At 41.5% G+C, this 18,396-nt stretch overlaps 1 protein-coding gene across 6 annotated transcripts in view; it reads left to right on the forward strand.

Moving 5' to 3' along the window:
• PTPN13 (protein tyrosine phosphatase non-receptor type 13) overlaps positions 1 to 18,396 on the forward strand; it is a 329,585-nt gene that overhangs the window by 201,161 nt on the left and 110,028 nt on the right. For all 6 annotated transcript variants that reach the window (XM_077275828.1, XM_077275826.1, XM_077275830.1 and 3 more), the window contains 7 exons: positions 2,830 to 2,917; positions 8,517 to 8,736; positions 12,304 to 12,378; positions 12,463 to 12,637; positions 13,334 to 13,487; positions 13,562 to 13,700; positions 14,019 to 14,171. In XM_077275828.1, the coding sequence (XP_077131943.1) occupies positions 2,830 to 2,917; positions 8,517 to 8,736; positions 12,304 to 12,378; positions 12,463 to 12,637; positions 13,334 to 13,487; positions 13,562 to 13,700; positions 14,019 to 14,171 (1,004 nt within the window). The remainder of the gene's footprint in view (positions 1 to 2,829; positions 2,918 to 8,516; positions 8,737 to 12,303; positions 12,379 to 12,462; positions 12,638 to 13,333; positions 13,488 to 13,561; positions 13,701 to 14,018; positions 14,172 to 18,396) is intronic.

Genomic DNA, 18,396 nt, shown 5'->3' on the forward strand with positions numbered 1-18,396 from the left:
TACCGTCACACTAAACGATATCGCTAGCGATCCGTGACGTTGCAGCATCCTGGATAGCGATATCGTTGTGTTTGACACGCAGCAGCGATCAGGATCCTGCTGTGATATCGCTGGTCGTTGATTAAAGTTCAGAACTTTATTTGGTCGTCAGATCGCCGTGTATCGTTGTGTTTGACAGCAAAAGCAACGATGCCAGCAATGTTTTACAATGGTAACCAGGGTAAATATCGGGTTACTAAGTGCAGGGCCGCGCTTAGTAACCCGATGTTTACCCTGGTTACCAGTGTAAAATGTAAAAAAACAAACAGTACATACTCACCTTCGCGTCCCCCGCCGTCTGCTTCCTGCACTGACTGAGCGCTGGCCGTAAAGTGAAAGCACAGCACAGCGGTGACGTCACCGCTCTGCTGTTAGGGCCGGCACTCAGTCAGTGCAGGAAGCGGACGCCGGGGGACGCGAAGGTGAGTATGTACTGTTTGTTTTTTTACATTTTACACTGGTAACCAGGGTAAACATTGGGTTACTAAGCGCGGCCCTGCGCTTAGCAACCCGATGTTTACCCTGGTTACCCAGGGACCTCGGCATCGTTGGTCGCTGGAGAGCGGTCTGCGTGACAGCTCTCCAGCGACCAAACAGCGACGCTGCAGCGATTGGCATCGTTGTCTGTATCGCTGCAGCATCGCTAGGTGTGACGGGGCCTTTAGTTTCTCACTTTCATACAATTTTACACTCCTTTTGGCATGCGTCTTGATTTGGCCTGAATCCCAGTTAATGAAGATATAGCCTTAAGTCATGTATTTCAGCACACAGCCTGCTCTAGTGTAAAAAAATTATGTTGATCCTTATAGTTTACATCAATATGAAGTTTCAGTGTTACTAATATTTCAAGGGGATATCCAGGACTTTGGTTGTTTTTTCTATGGGACTTGCATATAGTTAGTTGCTAACTACCTGCCTCGTGTGCCCATCAACGATCTCTCAGGACCGACTCAGGCAGTGATTTCTCCTGCTTCTTTTGACCTCGCATCAACAGAGTCTTTCTCTTCCAGTCTGCTCTGTCAGTGGGGCGTCACTGCCGACTTCATGCTGATTGACAGCTGACTCCTGGCAGTTAGGCAACAATAACTGGTTGTCAATCAGCATGACATCGACTGGTACACCCTGTCAACAGAGCAGATCGAAAGAGAAGAATTTTCTCTGTCGATGTTACTTAATCGAAAGAAGGAGAATGGCTGTAAGGAACAGTCTGTGAACGCCCTGAGGTGGTCGATCATCGCTGGGCAGAATAGGCAGATAGGTAGCAACTTCCTATTGGTAAGTTCTTAGTCCCGAAGAAAAAAAATTAAGCAATATCCTGGATAACCCCTTTAAGTTGTCCAGAGAGACTGCTTCTAAATGACTTTCTGTTCATTGATGGTCTTTAAACGTAGTTGTTTTGAGTAACAATGCCATATTTTAAAATGGCAAATCAGTGAAAACAGTGGATCAATGTCTGTCTGCATCTGTGATCTGGTTTGGGCTGCTATCAATCGGATGCAGAGCTGCCATTCCACATGACAAAGGTCAAAAAAATCTAACACAGTAGATTAGCTTTTCCACAAATAACTTCCATTAGCCAGCATCTGTAATTATTATGCTTTGCTTATATAGTGCTATCAAATTCTGCAGCACTTTACAGATATATTGTCATCACTGTCCCCTTTGAGGTTCGCAATATAAAGTTCCTATCAGTCTTTGGCATGTGGGAGGAAACCGGAGAACCCGGAGGAAACCCACACAAACATGGGGAGAACATACAAACTGCTTGCAGATGTTCTCCTTGGTGGGATTTGAACCCAGGACCCCAGTGCTGCAAGGCATCAATGCTAACCACTGAGCCAACATGCTTCCCAATCTGTAATGCTTGTTTGCTTCAGAAAAAAAGCACTGATGGTCAGCTGAAAATGGTCTGAAGGGCATAAGAAGGCCCATAAGATAGATATTGTCCAAACTATGGTCCAGCTGGCAGTTATCTTATCTGACAGTCTCATCCATAGGAGTGAGTGCTCTCTCTGCCGAGTGCTCCTGTATTCTCTATGAGAGACCCGCTGGCAGACATCTCTGGCAGTGGCTTATCTCTTAGAGAACAAAAGTCCGAAATCGGATATGCCAGATCATCATCTTTGTATCGACAGTTTTGGGGGATAGTCTAATGTTTATGAGGCCCTGAAGGCTGTGTTTTGGCCATCCAACATTTCTAGTGTATGGCCAGCTGTGTATTGTGATACCTAAGCAGCCCAAATTATTGATTACAATCTGTTTACAGGTGTGCGGATACATCATGTATATAAAACAAATCATTTCAAGATGTATTTTGCACTGTATAATTCTGTAGTGAAAACCAAAACTTGTAATTCTAAAAAATTAATACAGCAAGTACTGAATATGTTAACTTTTAAATCTAGCAATTAATTATGGATGTAGATATGCAAAAAGACCAAGGATGCCATAAACTGATCATAGAGGAATGATTAATTGCTTATCATCTAACAGCACCTTTGGCAAGTAGCATTCCAAATAAATATACCCATGCACACGAATCAAAATCCTAAAATGGCACGAACCGATGGGTGCAGATAATTTTTTTTGTTCTTATTTTTAAATGAAAGATTGTGACCAATTAATCGCTAGTAATAAGGAAAAACAATTTGAGCCGTACATTTTGACAGATATTTTATGTGTGTGATAGACTTTCTCTATAGGAGAACATTCAGTTGTTTATAGTAATCTGATGCACATATTAATCAGGATAAGGTTAATCATTAATAAAGTTTAGTGTTTCTTTACAAGGGAGAAACCCTGAAGGACTGAGAGGATATGATTCACCAGGAGTTCTTACGGGAACCGAAGAAACAAGTCGTGCACAGCATGCCTTAAGGTAGGCTGTTATTATATTGGAATTGTAACTATCATTTTTTTTTTTATTATTTGTTAGACCCCTTATAGGTCCTGCAGATTGGTGAGGTCGAGGTCTGGAGATCCCCATGGATCACTCAACAGATGTGCAAAGCTCACAGGCACATGCGCTTTACTGAGTAGTATGCAGACACATACAGTTGCTGCTGTTGGTATTCTTGATTAATGATGCAGGAGAATTGCACACTGTCACTATTCTGCGACTGCAGACCTTTCATGTCATTTCAGCCCGGACAACCCTTTTAAATCAGGCTTTTGAATTAAGTGACTTTTTTTTTTTTTACCATGTTTTTTTTTTACATAATGATTTTAATATGAAAAAAAAAATCCAAAATGTTTTAAAAAATACATGCAACATAAACACCATATTTATACAATAGGTCATTTTCTAACAATACATTTCCTGTTAAGTGTGAAAACCTATTTATTATGTAAGTATATTACCTGTTTTCTATGAGCCCTGAAATCTTCTGTTATTCAATTAAGGGGTGGATGTGCATAGCCCTGTCTTAGCCTCTATACAGTTTGCGGAGCTGTGGATCTCCGCAACGGAGTACCCCCACCAATCAGATATAGGAGATCTATCCTAAGAATAGATCATCAAAAGTCTCCAACAGCTTCTTTAAAACAAGTATGGGGGGTGAGTGGTCAGATCTTTTGTTTTGCATGTAGTTTGTCTGTCTGGGTAAGTATACCAGTAAGCATCCAGTATACTGCTGTAATAAAAAAATAAAGAAAGAAGATTTCTCTAAAGACATACTGATAGAAAAATGTAGATTGTAAGGCTTAATACAGGGATATAGGGCATACTCACATTCATACTTAAATTGGGTTTGAGGTCTATGACCCCAAGCCCTATAATAACACTATGCTTGGAAACTTTTCTTACTTTCTTCGTGATTTATAATTTCAAGTAAGGATTAACCTCCTCACTCACATTCAGCTCAACCACATGTTTCTAGTAGGGATTGGCAAGGAGTGAGAAAGTTCCAGCTGCAGTATTATAAGAAGAATATGAAGACGCCAGCTGGAGCAAACAAATCTGTATAGTAAGTAGAGGCGAGGTTTCAGTTCAGAGCATCGTCATACTCGCTTTACCAGAGCGAGAGCGCAAGGAAATCTCATGGGGATCAGGGTTTGGTATAAATAAGGCCAAAATCATAGTGCTCCAAACTGCTCCTTTCTACAGCTGGGCGGAAAGGGACTGCAATGGTAAGTTTTATGGAGATTTGATTAGTGAATAGATAGAGATGCTCTATTAGGTCATCCATGTTTAGTACTTAACCCCTTTGTGATCACAATATATAAATTTAGAGTGATCTAAGCATGCACAACACCAGGCAGATGTTGGCTTTGTTATAGAGCCGGCATCTTCCTGTAACTGCAGTGTCCGGAGCGCTGAAGTTCAATCATTTAAATTGCGTTATTGCCAATGCCGTGTCCCATCGGCCCCGGTGACATGAATGTGGGGGAAGCTGCAATTATGGGTTTAAAAAAAAAATGTGTAAACATGGAAAAAAGTTTGAATCACCCCACTTTTCCCTATTATTAATTATCAAGTGGTTTATCATTGTAATTGTACTGACATGGAGAATTCTTTTTGTTTGGTCATTTGTACCACACAATGAACATCATGAAAAGAAAATCCTAAAAATGTGTCAAGGATAACAGCCCGGGGGGTCACACAGATCCCACCGCTGTCACCAGTTTGCCAGGGGAATGCAGCTCTGCTGCATCTGATCTTCAGGACAGTTACACAATTGTCTGACGGGTGATGGACGAGGTAGCGGCTGCTTCCACTACTACTTTAGTTATTGGGAAACTGACAGTGATCATATGGTGTATACACCTCCGATTCTAATGCATGGAATATATTATTATTATTTATTTATATAGCACCATTAATTCCATGGTGCTGTACATGAGAAAGGGGTTACATACAGGGTTATAGATATCATTTACAGTAAACAGGTTTACAGTGACACACTGGTACAGAGGGGAGAGGACCCTGTCCTTGCGGACTTACATTCTATGGGATAGTGGGGAAGAGACAGAAGGTAGGGGTGAGGCGGCGGCGGCTCTGGCGGTGGTGAGGCAGCGGCTTGGTTATTGTAGGCTGTAGGCTTTCCTGAAGAGATGGGCTTTCAGGTTCCGTCTGAAGGATCCGAGGGTGGTGGATAATCGGACGTGTTGAGGCATGGAATTCCAGAGGATGGGGGATATTCAGGAGAAATCTTGGAGGCGATTGTGTGAGGAACGAATAAGTGTGGAGGAGAGTAGGAGGTCTTGGGATGAACGAATATTACGTGAGGGAAGATAGTGGGAGATTAGTTCAGAGATATAGGGAGGGGACAGGTTGTGGATGGCTTTGTAGATCAGTGTTAGTAGTTTGAACTAGATTCGTTGGGGGCATATATATATGCATATAATATATATGGTCACTTTCAACTGCACAATAACAAAACAAAATGGAACCACTACTAGCTGCCACCAATCATTTATACAGGCCAATTGGACACCGATTACAGATAACGTATGGCTTCAGGGGTGCGGTTTACAGAGCAAGAGGAACAGAACAATTACATTATATATATATTTAATCTAGAAAGGTAGACCGTGTTTATAAAAATATACAAAGATGAGACAAAATGGGTACAAAACAATACGAAATATACAATTACATAAAAAAGAAAGGAATAACGAAAGAGAATTACTAATCCTGATGTTGCAGGAATGCAGCAATGACTCTTATTTTTATGGTGGTAAGCACTCTGATTGGGAAAATGGACCACTCTCACCGTGAACTGTGACTTCCAGAATCAACAAGACAGACACCCAAATTATGCTTTTTAGTAGATCAAGTTACACCTTCATACCCTTCCCCTTGATGAGCTCGCATTGGGGCTGGTGGTGGGATGTGCTAGGTCCTTTGAGATCCCCAATTTAAAGGGAATCTGTCACCTACTTTTTTGCATATAAGCTGTGTCCACCGCCATCAGGGGCTTATCTACAGCATTCTGTAATTCTGTAGATAAGCCCCCTATGTTACCTGATAGATAAGAAAAATAAGTTTTATTATACTCACCCAGGAGCGGTCCGATGTGGTCTGGTCCAATGGGCGTTGCGGTCCGGCGCCTCCCATCTTCATGCAATGACGTTCTCTTCCTTCCTGTCGTGGCTCCTGCGCAGGTGTACTTTATTTGCCCTGTTGAGGGCAGAGCCAAGTACTGTAGTGTGCAGGCACCAGGAAAGGTCTGAGAAGCCCAGCGCCTGCGCACTGCAGTACTTTATGCTGCCTTCAACAGGGCAAATAAAGTACACCTGCGCAGGAGCCGCGACAGGAAGCAATGAAGGGGACGTCATCGCATGAAGATGGGAGGCGCCGGACCACGACGCCCATCGGACCTGACCGCCCCCCCCCCCCCAGGTGAGTATAATCTAACTTGTTTTTCTTATCTTTCAGTTTACATCGGGGGTTTATCTACAGCATTACAGAATGCTGTAGATAAGCCCCTGATGGCGGTGGCGGCAGCTTATATACAAAAAAGTAGGTGACAGATTCCCTTTAAGGGATATCTTCTCCCCTAGATATTGTCATTTTTCTTATCATGATTACGTTATATTTGTCTATAAAGATGAAACATGGCCTGGATAGCACCATCGGACCGTTATTAAGTTTGAGGCGTTAGAATTGCCTTAGGTTACTTTCACACTTGCGTTGTGTGACGGACGTCGCAATGCGTCATTTTGGAGAAAAAACGCATCCTGCAAAGTTGCCCGCAGGATGCGTTTTTCTCCATAGACTTGCATTAGCGACGCATTGCGACGTATGGCCACACGTCGCATTCGTCGTGCGACAGATGCGTCGTGTTTTTGGCGGCCGCGACGCACAAAAAAACGTTCAGTGTAACGGTTTTTTGTGCGTCGGCCGAAACTCCGCCCCCTCCTCCCCGGAACTCACAATGGGCAGCGGATGCGTTGTAAAACTGCATCCGCTGCCACGTTGTGCTACATTAACACACTGTCCATCGGGCCGACGGTTTGCGACGGCCCTTACCGACGGACTAGTGTGAAAGTAGCCTTACGGTGATGTGAGTGAAAGTGTTATGTCCGTCCCTTCAATATGAAGCTGGTAATATATCTTCCATAAATATCGGAGCGATGCGAAACTCCAATATTCATCACTGATTACTGGCTCCAAAACGTCTAAAGAGATTGATTAGTTGTTTGATCAGAGGAAGCTCTTTGGTTTGGAAGCGTACTTCCTCACCTGCGTAAATGAATCTCCAACTTGATGTCTTGTTCCCAACAAATCTCCCTGTTGTAATTATCTGGTACTGCCGGAGGTCCTTATTTCAATGGAGATGGACATGTCAGCTCTCTCCCTTCCTAATTACAATTACGGTAGCTTTCTCTTTTCCCCAGCTATAATTAGTTTCTCTCAGCCACAATGAATCCCAGATGTTCAATGTAAGGGTGATATGTCCCCTCTCTGGAGATGTCTAATAGATTTTTAATTTTTCTCTTTGGTACAATGGCAGAATTACGGTACATTGTTTTCATAAGCTTGCCACACTTCAAAATGTTGCCCCATTTTCCAGTACCTTGAATGGTAATTAAATAGTGTCATTGGTAGCTACGACTCGTCCCACAAAAAAATAAAGCCTAGTATGACTATGTTGTCAGAAAAATAAAGTAGTCATGTCTATTGGAAGAAGGCGCAGGGGTTAAAGAGAACTTGTCACTTGTCGTAAATATGTATTTCTTTACCTGTGTAAATAGCTCTGATTGTTGGAGTCCGGTGTTTTGGGGGGGTTTTTTAACGTGTTTTTCCCTAGCCTCCATTCAGTTCCTCAGGTATTCCCCCTCCTCTTTTTAGCGCCCTATTTGTAAATTTCGTCTTGTTAGTCAAAGGGGAGTGTATGCTTCATAAGATGACCAGTGAGAAGAGGTAAGTGACAGGTCCTTTTTAATCCTCCATGCCAGATTTGCTTTCCAAGAGTTTGTCTCCACAAAATACTCTGGATTTATAAAGATGCTAATATGATGGAGCTGCATTGTATGTATATGAGCATTGAGTGCAGGCCTGTAGGGTCACCTATTGGGCCTTATGAACACTATAGAACTATAAAACACTTCTGATTTTGTTTGAGTGTCTAAATTGGAGTTTTATCACCTTACTGTGTTTCAGTTTAACAGATTATTGTGAACTATATGTAACTATAATTATATTCATTACAATAATATGTCATGTGTATGCAAGTATACCATACCTAGATAATACAAAGGGGTTTCTGGGACGTCATTATTGATGTTATATCTTTAGGATAGGTCATCGATACTAGATCAGTGATTCAAGTTTTACTCCCAGCACCCCCACCAATCAGATAATTAAAGGGGTTGTGGCGCATCAATAGCGGAACACCTCTGTACATTGTGTAGTGGCCATAAATGGTACTGCAGCTCACTGACTCTGGTGAATAGTATTGCTAAAGTGCACTTACATGAGCATATGTTATGCTAAAATGCTTCAGTATGTCATATTCTTTTTATCATTGCAGCCCTAAGTATGAAACCCCCCCAGAAAGAGGTGACATCAATCAAGAAATGCTCAAACGACAAGAGGAAGACATGATTCAAATGAAAGCCAAAATGGCTTTTAAACAATCGAGATTAAACTTGTATACAGGGGATTTGCCTCGAGCATCTATGTTGGACCTCACACGGGATCCCATACGAGAAATCGCCATGGAAACAACTATGACACAAAGAAAATTAAGGGTATTGATTTGATTTAAGAATATATTTTAGAACGCAAAGTGATCAGTGAAAAACAATTTTATGAAAATGTGTGACTTGGCATGAAATAAATAATAATTTTACAATATTAAATAGTAAAATGTAAAACCTGATTGAGGTCCTTTGGTATAAAGTAGGAGGGGCTCAGCAGATTGGAGTCCAGTGGGCGGACTCTCTGTGATTGACAGCCTTCCCTGACTATGCATAGTGAGATTGCTGCCGACTGGACAGATATACCTAGAGTGAGCAAGAATCTAAAGTAATGTATTCCAAGTTACACCCAACACTTTCTTATTAAACTATATATCAATCTGCTTAGTTTCTCTTATGTGTAACGTGCTGCCCGCAGATAGTGTAGCATGTTCAATGTGACCAATTTAATTTATCATCCTTTTTTCCTAGAACAGTGAAATTATAAAATGGCACACTATCAACCCCACCCAGGTTGGCTTACCACCCACTTTAATATTTATGCCATGCATAGTTCATTATATGTTGAGATGTCAAAGTTTGCCATTTATCATAAAGTAAATATTGCAGGTGTCATAATTCATAATTACCTGCAGCACTTAATGGTGTACTGACGTCTTCTTAATGAAGAGACTTGTCATTGTTCCTGTAGTGTGGGAACGTGCTCAAGAAGAGAGCGGAGGTTGGCAGAGCTCAAACATAGGAAGGTTGCACGGATGCGTCGTTGTGGTTTATTTGAAATGTGTAGGTTAGATGTCTTCGTGGAAAAACTATAATAATTAAATAACTTATGGCCAATATAAAAGAGTAATCGAGAATGAAGTGGTCATATTTACCAACACCAGGACACAATATTAATGTACTGCAGGATGCTGCAGCCCCGTGATAAAAGCAAAGGAAGCACGAGTGCAAAGTACTGAGGAAGCCACTCACACCCCTATCATTTATGGAGGGGGTGTTTGCCCCTAGTATTATAAATGCACACGGATGAGACTTGTATAGGGCGCCAGTCACACACATACCTGTAGTGCCCCATGTATAAGGCTTGTATAGGGACACTTCAATTTTCTAAGTCAAAATGAAAGGGAAAAGGGTTGTACCTTGCCAAAGATGAAAAATATGCAAAGATGTAGTCTTTTCATCTTTTTATTGCACTTTTTTTTTATTCAGGACACTGCCAGGTCCTTTATTGTTTTCTTGGGGAATTGAGGTGTCTGTTATTGTTTCCTGCACTTATATAGTGCTGGCCGGTCTGCCTGAACGTATGGGTGTCACTTATAGGCTGTAATTCAGACACTGTGCACTACACTTATCTGTGTGTCTTGCCTTATACAAGTCTTACCTCTATGTGTATTTTAAGTTCTAGACAAAACCCCCCTACATAAATTAGTAGGTGTGTGTGGTTGTCATCAGTATTTTGCACCTATGCTGTCTCCGTCTTTGTCTTTGGGCCCTTCTGCATCCTGTAGTACATTAACCCCTCAACAACCGCCGATATGCTGATGGGAGTTAAGGGGCCTCATTCCTCAGTTATGCTTTTTAACATTGCTGAGAAATAAGTGTAGAGCGCCCCCCAGCGTTGGAAAATTTCTGTGGTCTCGGCTACCCTCGGCCGACTCCAGAGAACATGATTCTGGTCACTTTTTACTGCCCCAGTCTTGTGATCGCCGTTATTCCCTGAATAACGGTGATCGAAAAAAAAGTCAGATTTTCAATTAATTTCTCTCTCCTCTGATATGATCTAGCATACCAGAGCAGAAATAAATGGGGTCCCCCAATACCACCGCCATCACCAAACCCTCCGGCCCTCCACGTCATCATGCGGGAAGAAAATGGCAGGCGCAGTGCGCTTGTCGAGATCTGCAGGCCGGTGCCCGGCAACAATGAGATTTTTCCTGTTGTTTTATTTTGATCACTGTGATAGACCCAAAATAAAAAAAAATAGTAAATTAAATCCCCCTTTGTCACCCCCTTAGTTAGGTAAAAATAATAAAATAAAAAAATGTTTTTTACATTCTTTGCAGTTTAGGGTTGGGGTTGGGGTTAGGGGTAGGGTTAGGGTTGGGCTATGGATAGGCTTGGGGTTAGGATTTGGGTTAGAGTTGGGGTTGGGTCTAGGGTTAGGGTTGAGGTTAGGGTTGTGTTGGGGTTACAGTTGTGGTGTTGGGGTTAGGGTGGTGTTGGGGTTATGTTTGTGGTTAGGGTAAGGGGTGTGTTGGGGGTAGGGTTGGGGTTAGGGCTGTGTTATATAAGTTATATCGAAGAAATTTTGCCGCTAACATGAAGTACCATACATATTGTAATATGTCACAAAAAAACAGTCTCATAATCAGTGGGATACGTTGAAGCGTTCCAGAGCCATAAATTCATAAAGTGACGGTGGTCAGAATTGTAAAAATTGGCTTGGTCATTAAGTACCAAATTGGCTCTGTCACTAAGGGGTTAATATTGTTTATTGGAGTTTGTAAATACTGCTGCTTTATTTTCTGTGTTGTTTTTTTGAATTTCATTTTCTTTTCGATGAGTTCCCATGTAAAGGGCTATAAATGAGCAGCATGAACTTGTTGGAACATCAGTCAGCATTCGTGTAGTATAGGATTAGAGTAATCAGATTAGGAATAGTTATTACCTATCTCTAGGATAGTTGATAACATTTTGATCGATTAGTGTCCTGCTACGATCCCCCACCAATCACCAGAATGGGGCACTTTTATCGCTATTAGGACACCCACTGCTCTGTTCATTCTCATTGGGATTCCTGGAAGCATATCTTAATTCACTGATCTAAAATTGATGACCTATCCTATGGATATGAGATAATTTCTTTAAACTGCAATACTCCTTCCCCCAGTAAATTTGAATGGTTCTGGAATCTGCTCAGCACGTATTTTTCGTCTTCAAATTCGCATTGGTGCATGATCATGTTTGGATTGTCTTGATCCTGAAAGATATTCAGGTCAGCACCTGATACTTGCTCCAGAGAAGATTATTGGAAGCTCTTTCTCATAGGTCACTTGTTTTGTTTAGGTTCAGGTATGTCAAAATTAATGAAGCCCATCTCTAAAGCAATTACTGAATGAAATGGAAGTTGAAATGTGTTGTAGAAATGTTGCTATAAATTAATTAGATTATAAATACAATAGCTCTGATTTACTAAGCTGTATTCTTCAGAATTCAGGCTTAAATTGCACCAATGTCTTACACCACATTTATCTGTCTTAGACACACTCAGTGAGGGGACATACCGTAGTCTAAATTGTGAACTTGGGTGTAAAATAATGTCACAATTTGGTACGACTTAGTACGCTACAGTAAGCCAACTAAGATGGTTTAATCTTGGACTAGACGTGTAAAGATGAACCATGTTCATTAATTGGCATGAGCCACTTTAATAAATTAGGTGGATATTAAGATTGTCCAGTCCAAGTTTGCACTCTATCGGCCCCAATGTCTTTTTCAAACTAAGTTGAAGATGTTGAGGTTGAAAAGTATGTCTTCACAGTAATGTCATTCTTCAGTACCTGTAGTGCCTTGTAATACAACTTTCATTGTAATCATGACATATCTTTTCCCCTTCAGAAGTTTTTTGGGCCAGAGTTTGAAAAGATGATTTTAGAACCTTGTGTCTCATTGGATCTCCCACAGTCAATTTTGGTGAGGAATCTTGATTTTCTGATGTCTCTTCGTAATTATTAATTATTATTTTGCATTCTTAAAATTTTACTATTTGTTTTTAAGACTAAAAAGGGAAAGAATGATGAAGCACGGCGGAAAGTGAACATCATCATCCTTAGTGGACAGAGGCTTGAGTTAACATGTGACGTCAAGTCTACTTGTAAAGATGTGTTTGACATGGTGGTTGCTCACATTGGCTTGGTTGAGCACCATTTATTTGCCTTTGCAATGCTAAAAGGTATGTTATATGCCCAATAATTTTACTCCAATATCAAACATGTTATTTTTATGTTCATCATTATTACAGTAAGTATATTTACAGTAAACGTTTCTGATTGAAAAAATAATTTTACCTATTCTACTTCAAATTAATGTGAAGCTCTAAAAAGTGGAGAGAAAATATAACACAAAATACTATCTATACTTACAGGATATAATATATATTTTTTATTCTGTAATATCTTCCCTTTACCTTCAGCAATTTGTTTAGTGGAAAGAGGTCTATACTTGTGGTCTATATGTCAAGTCAGGTGAATACATTGACAGTTTTCCTGTGTATCAATACTTCACCCATTGGCTACGATGCAAAAAAAGAATACTCCCATTGTACAGGAAAGTACAGTCTGTGCATGCTAACCGCAGGAAGTCAAAAGGACCCTCTTTTGATCCTTGGTGGGTACATTTATTCTATATGCAAAGAGCTTCCCTGGTGTGTTCACCAACAGAGTTCAAATAGGAGCAATATCACAACATTTGTGTTTTTCCAAAACTATGCTGACTGAGATCGATTATGCCTGCCATGATATATCCATACCACCAGTATGGCAAATGGGTTGTATTACATATTCTTTTGTCATTTAATATGAAATTAAGATAGAAAATGCTTTTACCTAGTAAATGCCATTTAATGTATTTCATTTTTTATCTGTTCCAGACACTGAATGTTTCTTTATTGATCTTGACCAAAAATTGTCTAAAGTGGCTCCAGATGGCTGGAAAGAAGACACCAAAAAGAAAGGCAAAGCTGGGGTCAACTTCACCCTATACTTCCGTGTTAAGTTCTTTGTGGATGATGTCAGTCTTATACAGTAAGCATATTTTCTTCATATATATGTAACATATTTGGGACTGTCCGCTTGACTATTTCTGTCTGTTTGTCCAGACATAGCTTCACTCGTCACCAGTACTACTTGCAACAAAGGAAAGACATTTTGGAGGAGCGTCTACACTGTGATGACGAGACAGCTCTGCTTCTGGCATCCCTGGCTCTTCAAGCAGAATATGGGGACTACCATCCAGATGTAAGATGTCGCAGCTATACGTCTTTCTTCGATCACTTTTTATTCAAATTATGTAATATTCTTATAGATCTTGTTCTATATGCTTTGTGGAAAGTCTTAGTAGTGAAAAAGAAAAAAATACTGGCAATATTTGTTCCAATATTTGCCCTGTAAGAAAATGCAAAACATGTTTGTATTGGAACCTATTTTGACTTACTACAAACCTTAGAACAAACCAATATGGAACTGGGAGGAAGCCTGCAGGAGCAGGAACCTTCAAAAACTGCATTTGTTACTAACCAAGGTTTTAACAAAAAATGGGCCATATTGTACTTTCAGGTTCACGGCTTGGCCTATTTTCGGATGGAACATTACCTTCCCGCTCGAGTAATTGAGAGACTGGATCTTTCTTACCTGAAGGAAGAACTGCCCAGACTGCACAGTACTTATGCTGGAGCTTCAGAAAAGGAAACAGAAATTGAATTCTTAAAAGTAATGAAATCTCTTTGTTTTCATTCTCTTTTCACTATGTAGGACCTGTTGACCTAAATACCAGAACCTTGATTATTTTTCCTCAACTCCTTACCAAAGATTTGCGTTGAGATACAGTGTATTGTATTTCAATCATGAGACCTATGATATGTTTGTTCCTTGACTCTTGTTTTTTGTCTTATATTTCTTAAAAGAGATATTCACTTTAAGAAAAGTGGACCCCAAATGCTTTTATACATGTAACATAGCAAACAGAACAAATTCTCAAACTCCCTGGTCCAGGGCCACTGATTTAGTCTTTCAACTGCAATGGTGATGTTACATCGAGAGGTAGCATCACCGTTCCAGCCTATGACTGAGCTTCACAGAAATTGCTGTCTACAATAGTGAATGGCTGCAGTGGTAATGTGAGCGATCAACTTGACATTACTGCTGAAGGCAAAAGACTAAGACCAGAATAGTGGAGGAGAGAAGGCAACCCGGGAATGGTGAGTACCTGCTGTGTTTCTTATGTTATGCTTATAAAAGCATTTGGGGAAAACTTTTCTTAAAGGGGTTGTCCACTACTAGGACATCTCCTTCTCACTCCCCATGCTTGGCCCCAATAAAAATTTAAAAGTTTATACTCCCCTCCAGTGCCGGCGCCATTTCCACAGTGTTGGCACTTGCTCTCCCTGGGATTCTTGTGCAGTTGTCAAGACACCCACTGGTGTAACTGGAAACTCACGGGCCCCGATGTGAAAGCTTCAATGGGGCCCCCAAATATTTTAAATCTTTAATAGCAATAGTCTTTTTCTCTAGGCCAAAGGGACTTTTAGGTCCCCCTAGGCTCCAGGGCTCGGGTGCGATTGCAACCCCTGCACCTGTTGTAGTTACACCCCTGGTGACACCTGACGCCCAATCAGCACTGGCCTCACTGTCTACACCTTCATACAAATCGAACATGAAGAGGAAATCCTGGCTGCAGCTGATCTCTGACTTCCTGTTCATGTTCAATTCAACAGGAGGTGGGGACAGTGACGCCAGCGCTGATTGGGTGTCAGAGTCCTATGTTACAAAATCGGGGAGAGCAAGTGCCAATACCACGGGATCGGCGCCAGCACAGGAGGTGAGTATAAGCTTTATTATTTTATCTTGGCCAAGTGAGGGGTATGAGAAGGAGTTGTCCAACTAGTGGACAACTTCTTTAACCCCTTAACGACCAGAGGTATTTTAGTTTTTGCGTTTTCCTTTTTTTGCTTCCCTCCTTCCCAGAGCCATAACTTTTTCATTTTTCAGTCAATATGGTCATGTGAGGGCTTGTTTTTTTTGTGGGACTAGTTGTACTTTTGAACAATACCATTGGTTTTAACATATGATGTACTGGAAAACAGGAAAAAAATTCCAAGTGCAGTGAAATTGCAAAAAAAAGTGCAATTCCACATTTTTTTTTTCTTTTTTTACTTTTTTTACCATGTTCACTAAATGCTGAAACTGACCTGCCACTAAGATTCTACAGGTCATTACGAGTTCATAGATACCAAACATATATAGGTTCTTTTTTAAGTGGTGAAAAAAAATCCAATGTTTGGTCAAAAAAATAAGTCTCCATTTTTTTGCGATCTGGGGCTGGGTGAGGGCTTATTTTTTGCCCTCCGAGCTGACGTTTTTTATTGATACCATTTTGGTGTAGAAACAATGTTTTGATCGCCCGTTATTGCATTTTATTGCAATGTAGCTGCGACCAAAAAAATGTAATTTTAATTTTTTTCTCATTACGCCGTTTAGCGATTGGGTTCATTCTTTTTTTATATTGATAGATCGGTCGATTCTGAACCCGGCAATACCAAATATGTGTATATTTTACAATTTATTTATTGCTTTATTTTGAATGGGGCGAAAGGGGGGTGATTTGAACTTTTATATTGTTTTAATTTTTTTTAAAACTTTTTTTTTACTTTTTGCATGCTTCAATAGTCTCCATGGGAAACTAGAATCTGCAGTACTTTGATCACCTCTGTTACACACAGGTGATGATCAGATCGCCTGTATGTAGCAGGATTACTCAATTGCTATGAGTACTACCTGCGGCTCTCATAGCAATCCGGCAGTGGCAACCATAGAAGTCTGCTGGAGACTTCTGGTTGTCATGCCGATCCATCGGTGACCCGTGATCATGTGATGGGGTCACCGATGGACGTGATTCGTGATGCGCTTCCAGTAAGCGCGAGTTAAATGCCGCTGTCAGGAATTGACAGTGGCATTTAACTAGAACACCAAAAAAGAAAATAATAATAATAATCTTTATATAGCGCCAACATATTCCACAGCGCTTTACAGTTTAACAGTTTCAAACACAAGTCATAAGTAACACTGTTAACAATACAATAATTAAAGCACAAAAAGGCGACCCTGCTCTTGAGAGATTTCAGTCTACAATGAGGTGGGGGAGATACAAAGTACAAGTGTGTATTTACAATGATGTATTTACACTGATGGTCCAGCCATCTTCAGGGGGTGAGGGATAGATGGAAGTAGTGAATTGGGCTACACACGTGCCCTTACACATAAAATGACTTTTATTAGGGAACGTAATAGGCCGCTCTGAACAAATGTTTTGAGGGCGCGCCTAAAACTATGCAAATTGTGAATGGTCCTAATTTCTTGGGGTAGAGCATTCCAGAGGATTGACGCAGCGCGGGAGAAGTCTTGGAGATAGGAGTGGGAGGTACGGATTAGTGCAGAGGTTAGTCGAAAGTCGTTTGCAGAGCGCAGCGGTCGGCTAGGCCGATAGACAGAATAAGGGAGGAGTCGTAAGGGGGTGCTGCACTGTGAAGAGCTTTGTGGGTGAGAACAAGTACTTTGAATTGGATCCTATAATGAATGGGCAGCCAGTGTAACGACTGTCGAAGAGCAGACACGTCTGAATACCGATTAGCCAGGTAGATGACCCTGGCTGCTGCATTAAGGATAGACTGGAGAGGGGAAAGTCGAGTGAGGGGGAGGCGAATTAATAGAGCGTTACAGTTATCCAGGCGGGAGTGGATCAAGGCGACAGTGAGGGTTTTTGTTGTTTCCATGGTGAGAAAAGGGCGGATTCTAGAGATGTTCTTTAGGTGTAAGCGGCAAGAGCTGGCAAGAGATTGTATATGGGATGTGAAGGAGAGATCGGGGTCAAACATAACACCCAAAATGCTGCCGGGGTGTTATTATGGTGCCACTGAGAGGGAAACATCAGGTTTAGGGAGGTTAGTAGATGGTGGGAGCAGAAGAAGTTCAGTTTTGGAGTGGTTGAGTTTCTGATAGAGAGCGGACATGATGTTGGAGACTGCGGACAGACAGTCACTGGCGTTTTGTAGTACAGTGGGAGTAAGGTCAGGGGATGACGTGTATAGTTGTGTGTCATTGGCATAAAGATGGTACTGAAAACCAAATCTGCTGATGGTCTGTCCAATTGGGGCCATGTAGAGGGGGAAGAGAAGGGGGCCAAGGACTGAGCCTTGAGGTACCCTGACAGTGAGAGGAAGAGGAGATTAAGTGGAGCCAATGAAAGATACACTGAAGGAGCGGTCAGAAAGATAGGACGAGAACCAGGAGAGAGCAGTGTCCTTAAAGGGAACCTGTCACGCCCAAAATCGACGGTGAGCTAAGCCCACCGGCATCAGGGGCTTATCTACAGCATTCTGGAATGCTGTAGATAAGCCCCCTAATGTATCCTGGAAGATGATAAAAAGAGGTCAGATTATACTCACCTGGGCTTGCGGGCGGTCCGATCCAATGGGCATCCCATCTTCATAGGATGACGTCCTCTTCTTGTCTTCACACTCCGGCGCAGGCGTACTTTGTCTGCCCTGTTGAGGGCAGTGCAAAGTACTGCAGTGCGCAGGCGGAGGAGAGGGAGAGATTAAAGATTGTAGTTAGGTGAGTTGTGACAACTGGAGAGAGCGACTGGAGGAGGTGTGAGGGAATGGAGTCAGTAGTGCAAGAGGTCGGATGAGAAGAAGAGAGGAGCCTGGAGACTTCTTCTGTGATGGGATCAAATGTGGAGAGTGAGCCAGGGGAAATGCAGGATGGATGGGAGTCACTGCACTTGGTGGCTGGGAGCGGATTTCCTGACCGATATTATCTATTTTCTCTATAAAGTGGGAGGCCAGGTCATCAGCACAAATGTCTGTGATAGGGGCTTGTGCTTTTGGCCTGAGGAGGGAGTGAAAGGTGTCAAAAAGTTTCTTGGGGTTATTGGATA

This window comes from Ranitomeya variabilis, chromosome 1 (genome assembly GCF_051348905.1).
Source record: "Ranitomeya variabilis isolate aRanVar5 chromosome 1, aRanVar5.hap1, whole genome shotgun sequence".
Taxonomy (NCBI): domain Eukaryota; kingdom Metazoa; phylum Chordata; class Amphibia; order Anura; family Dendrobatidae; genus Ranitomeya; species Ranitomeya variabilis.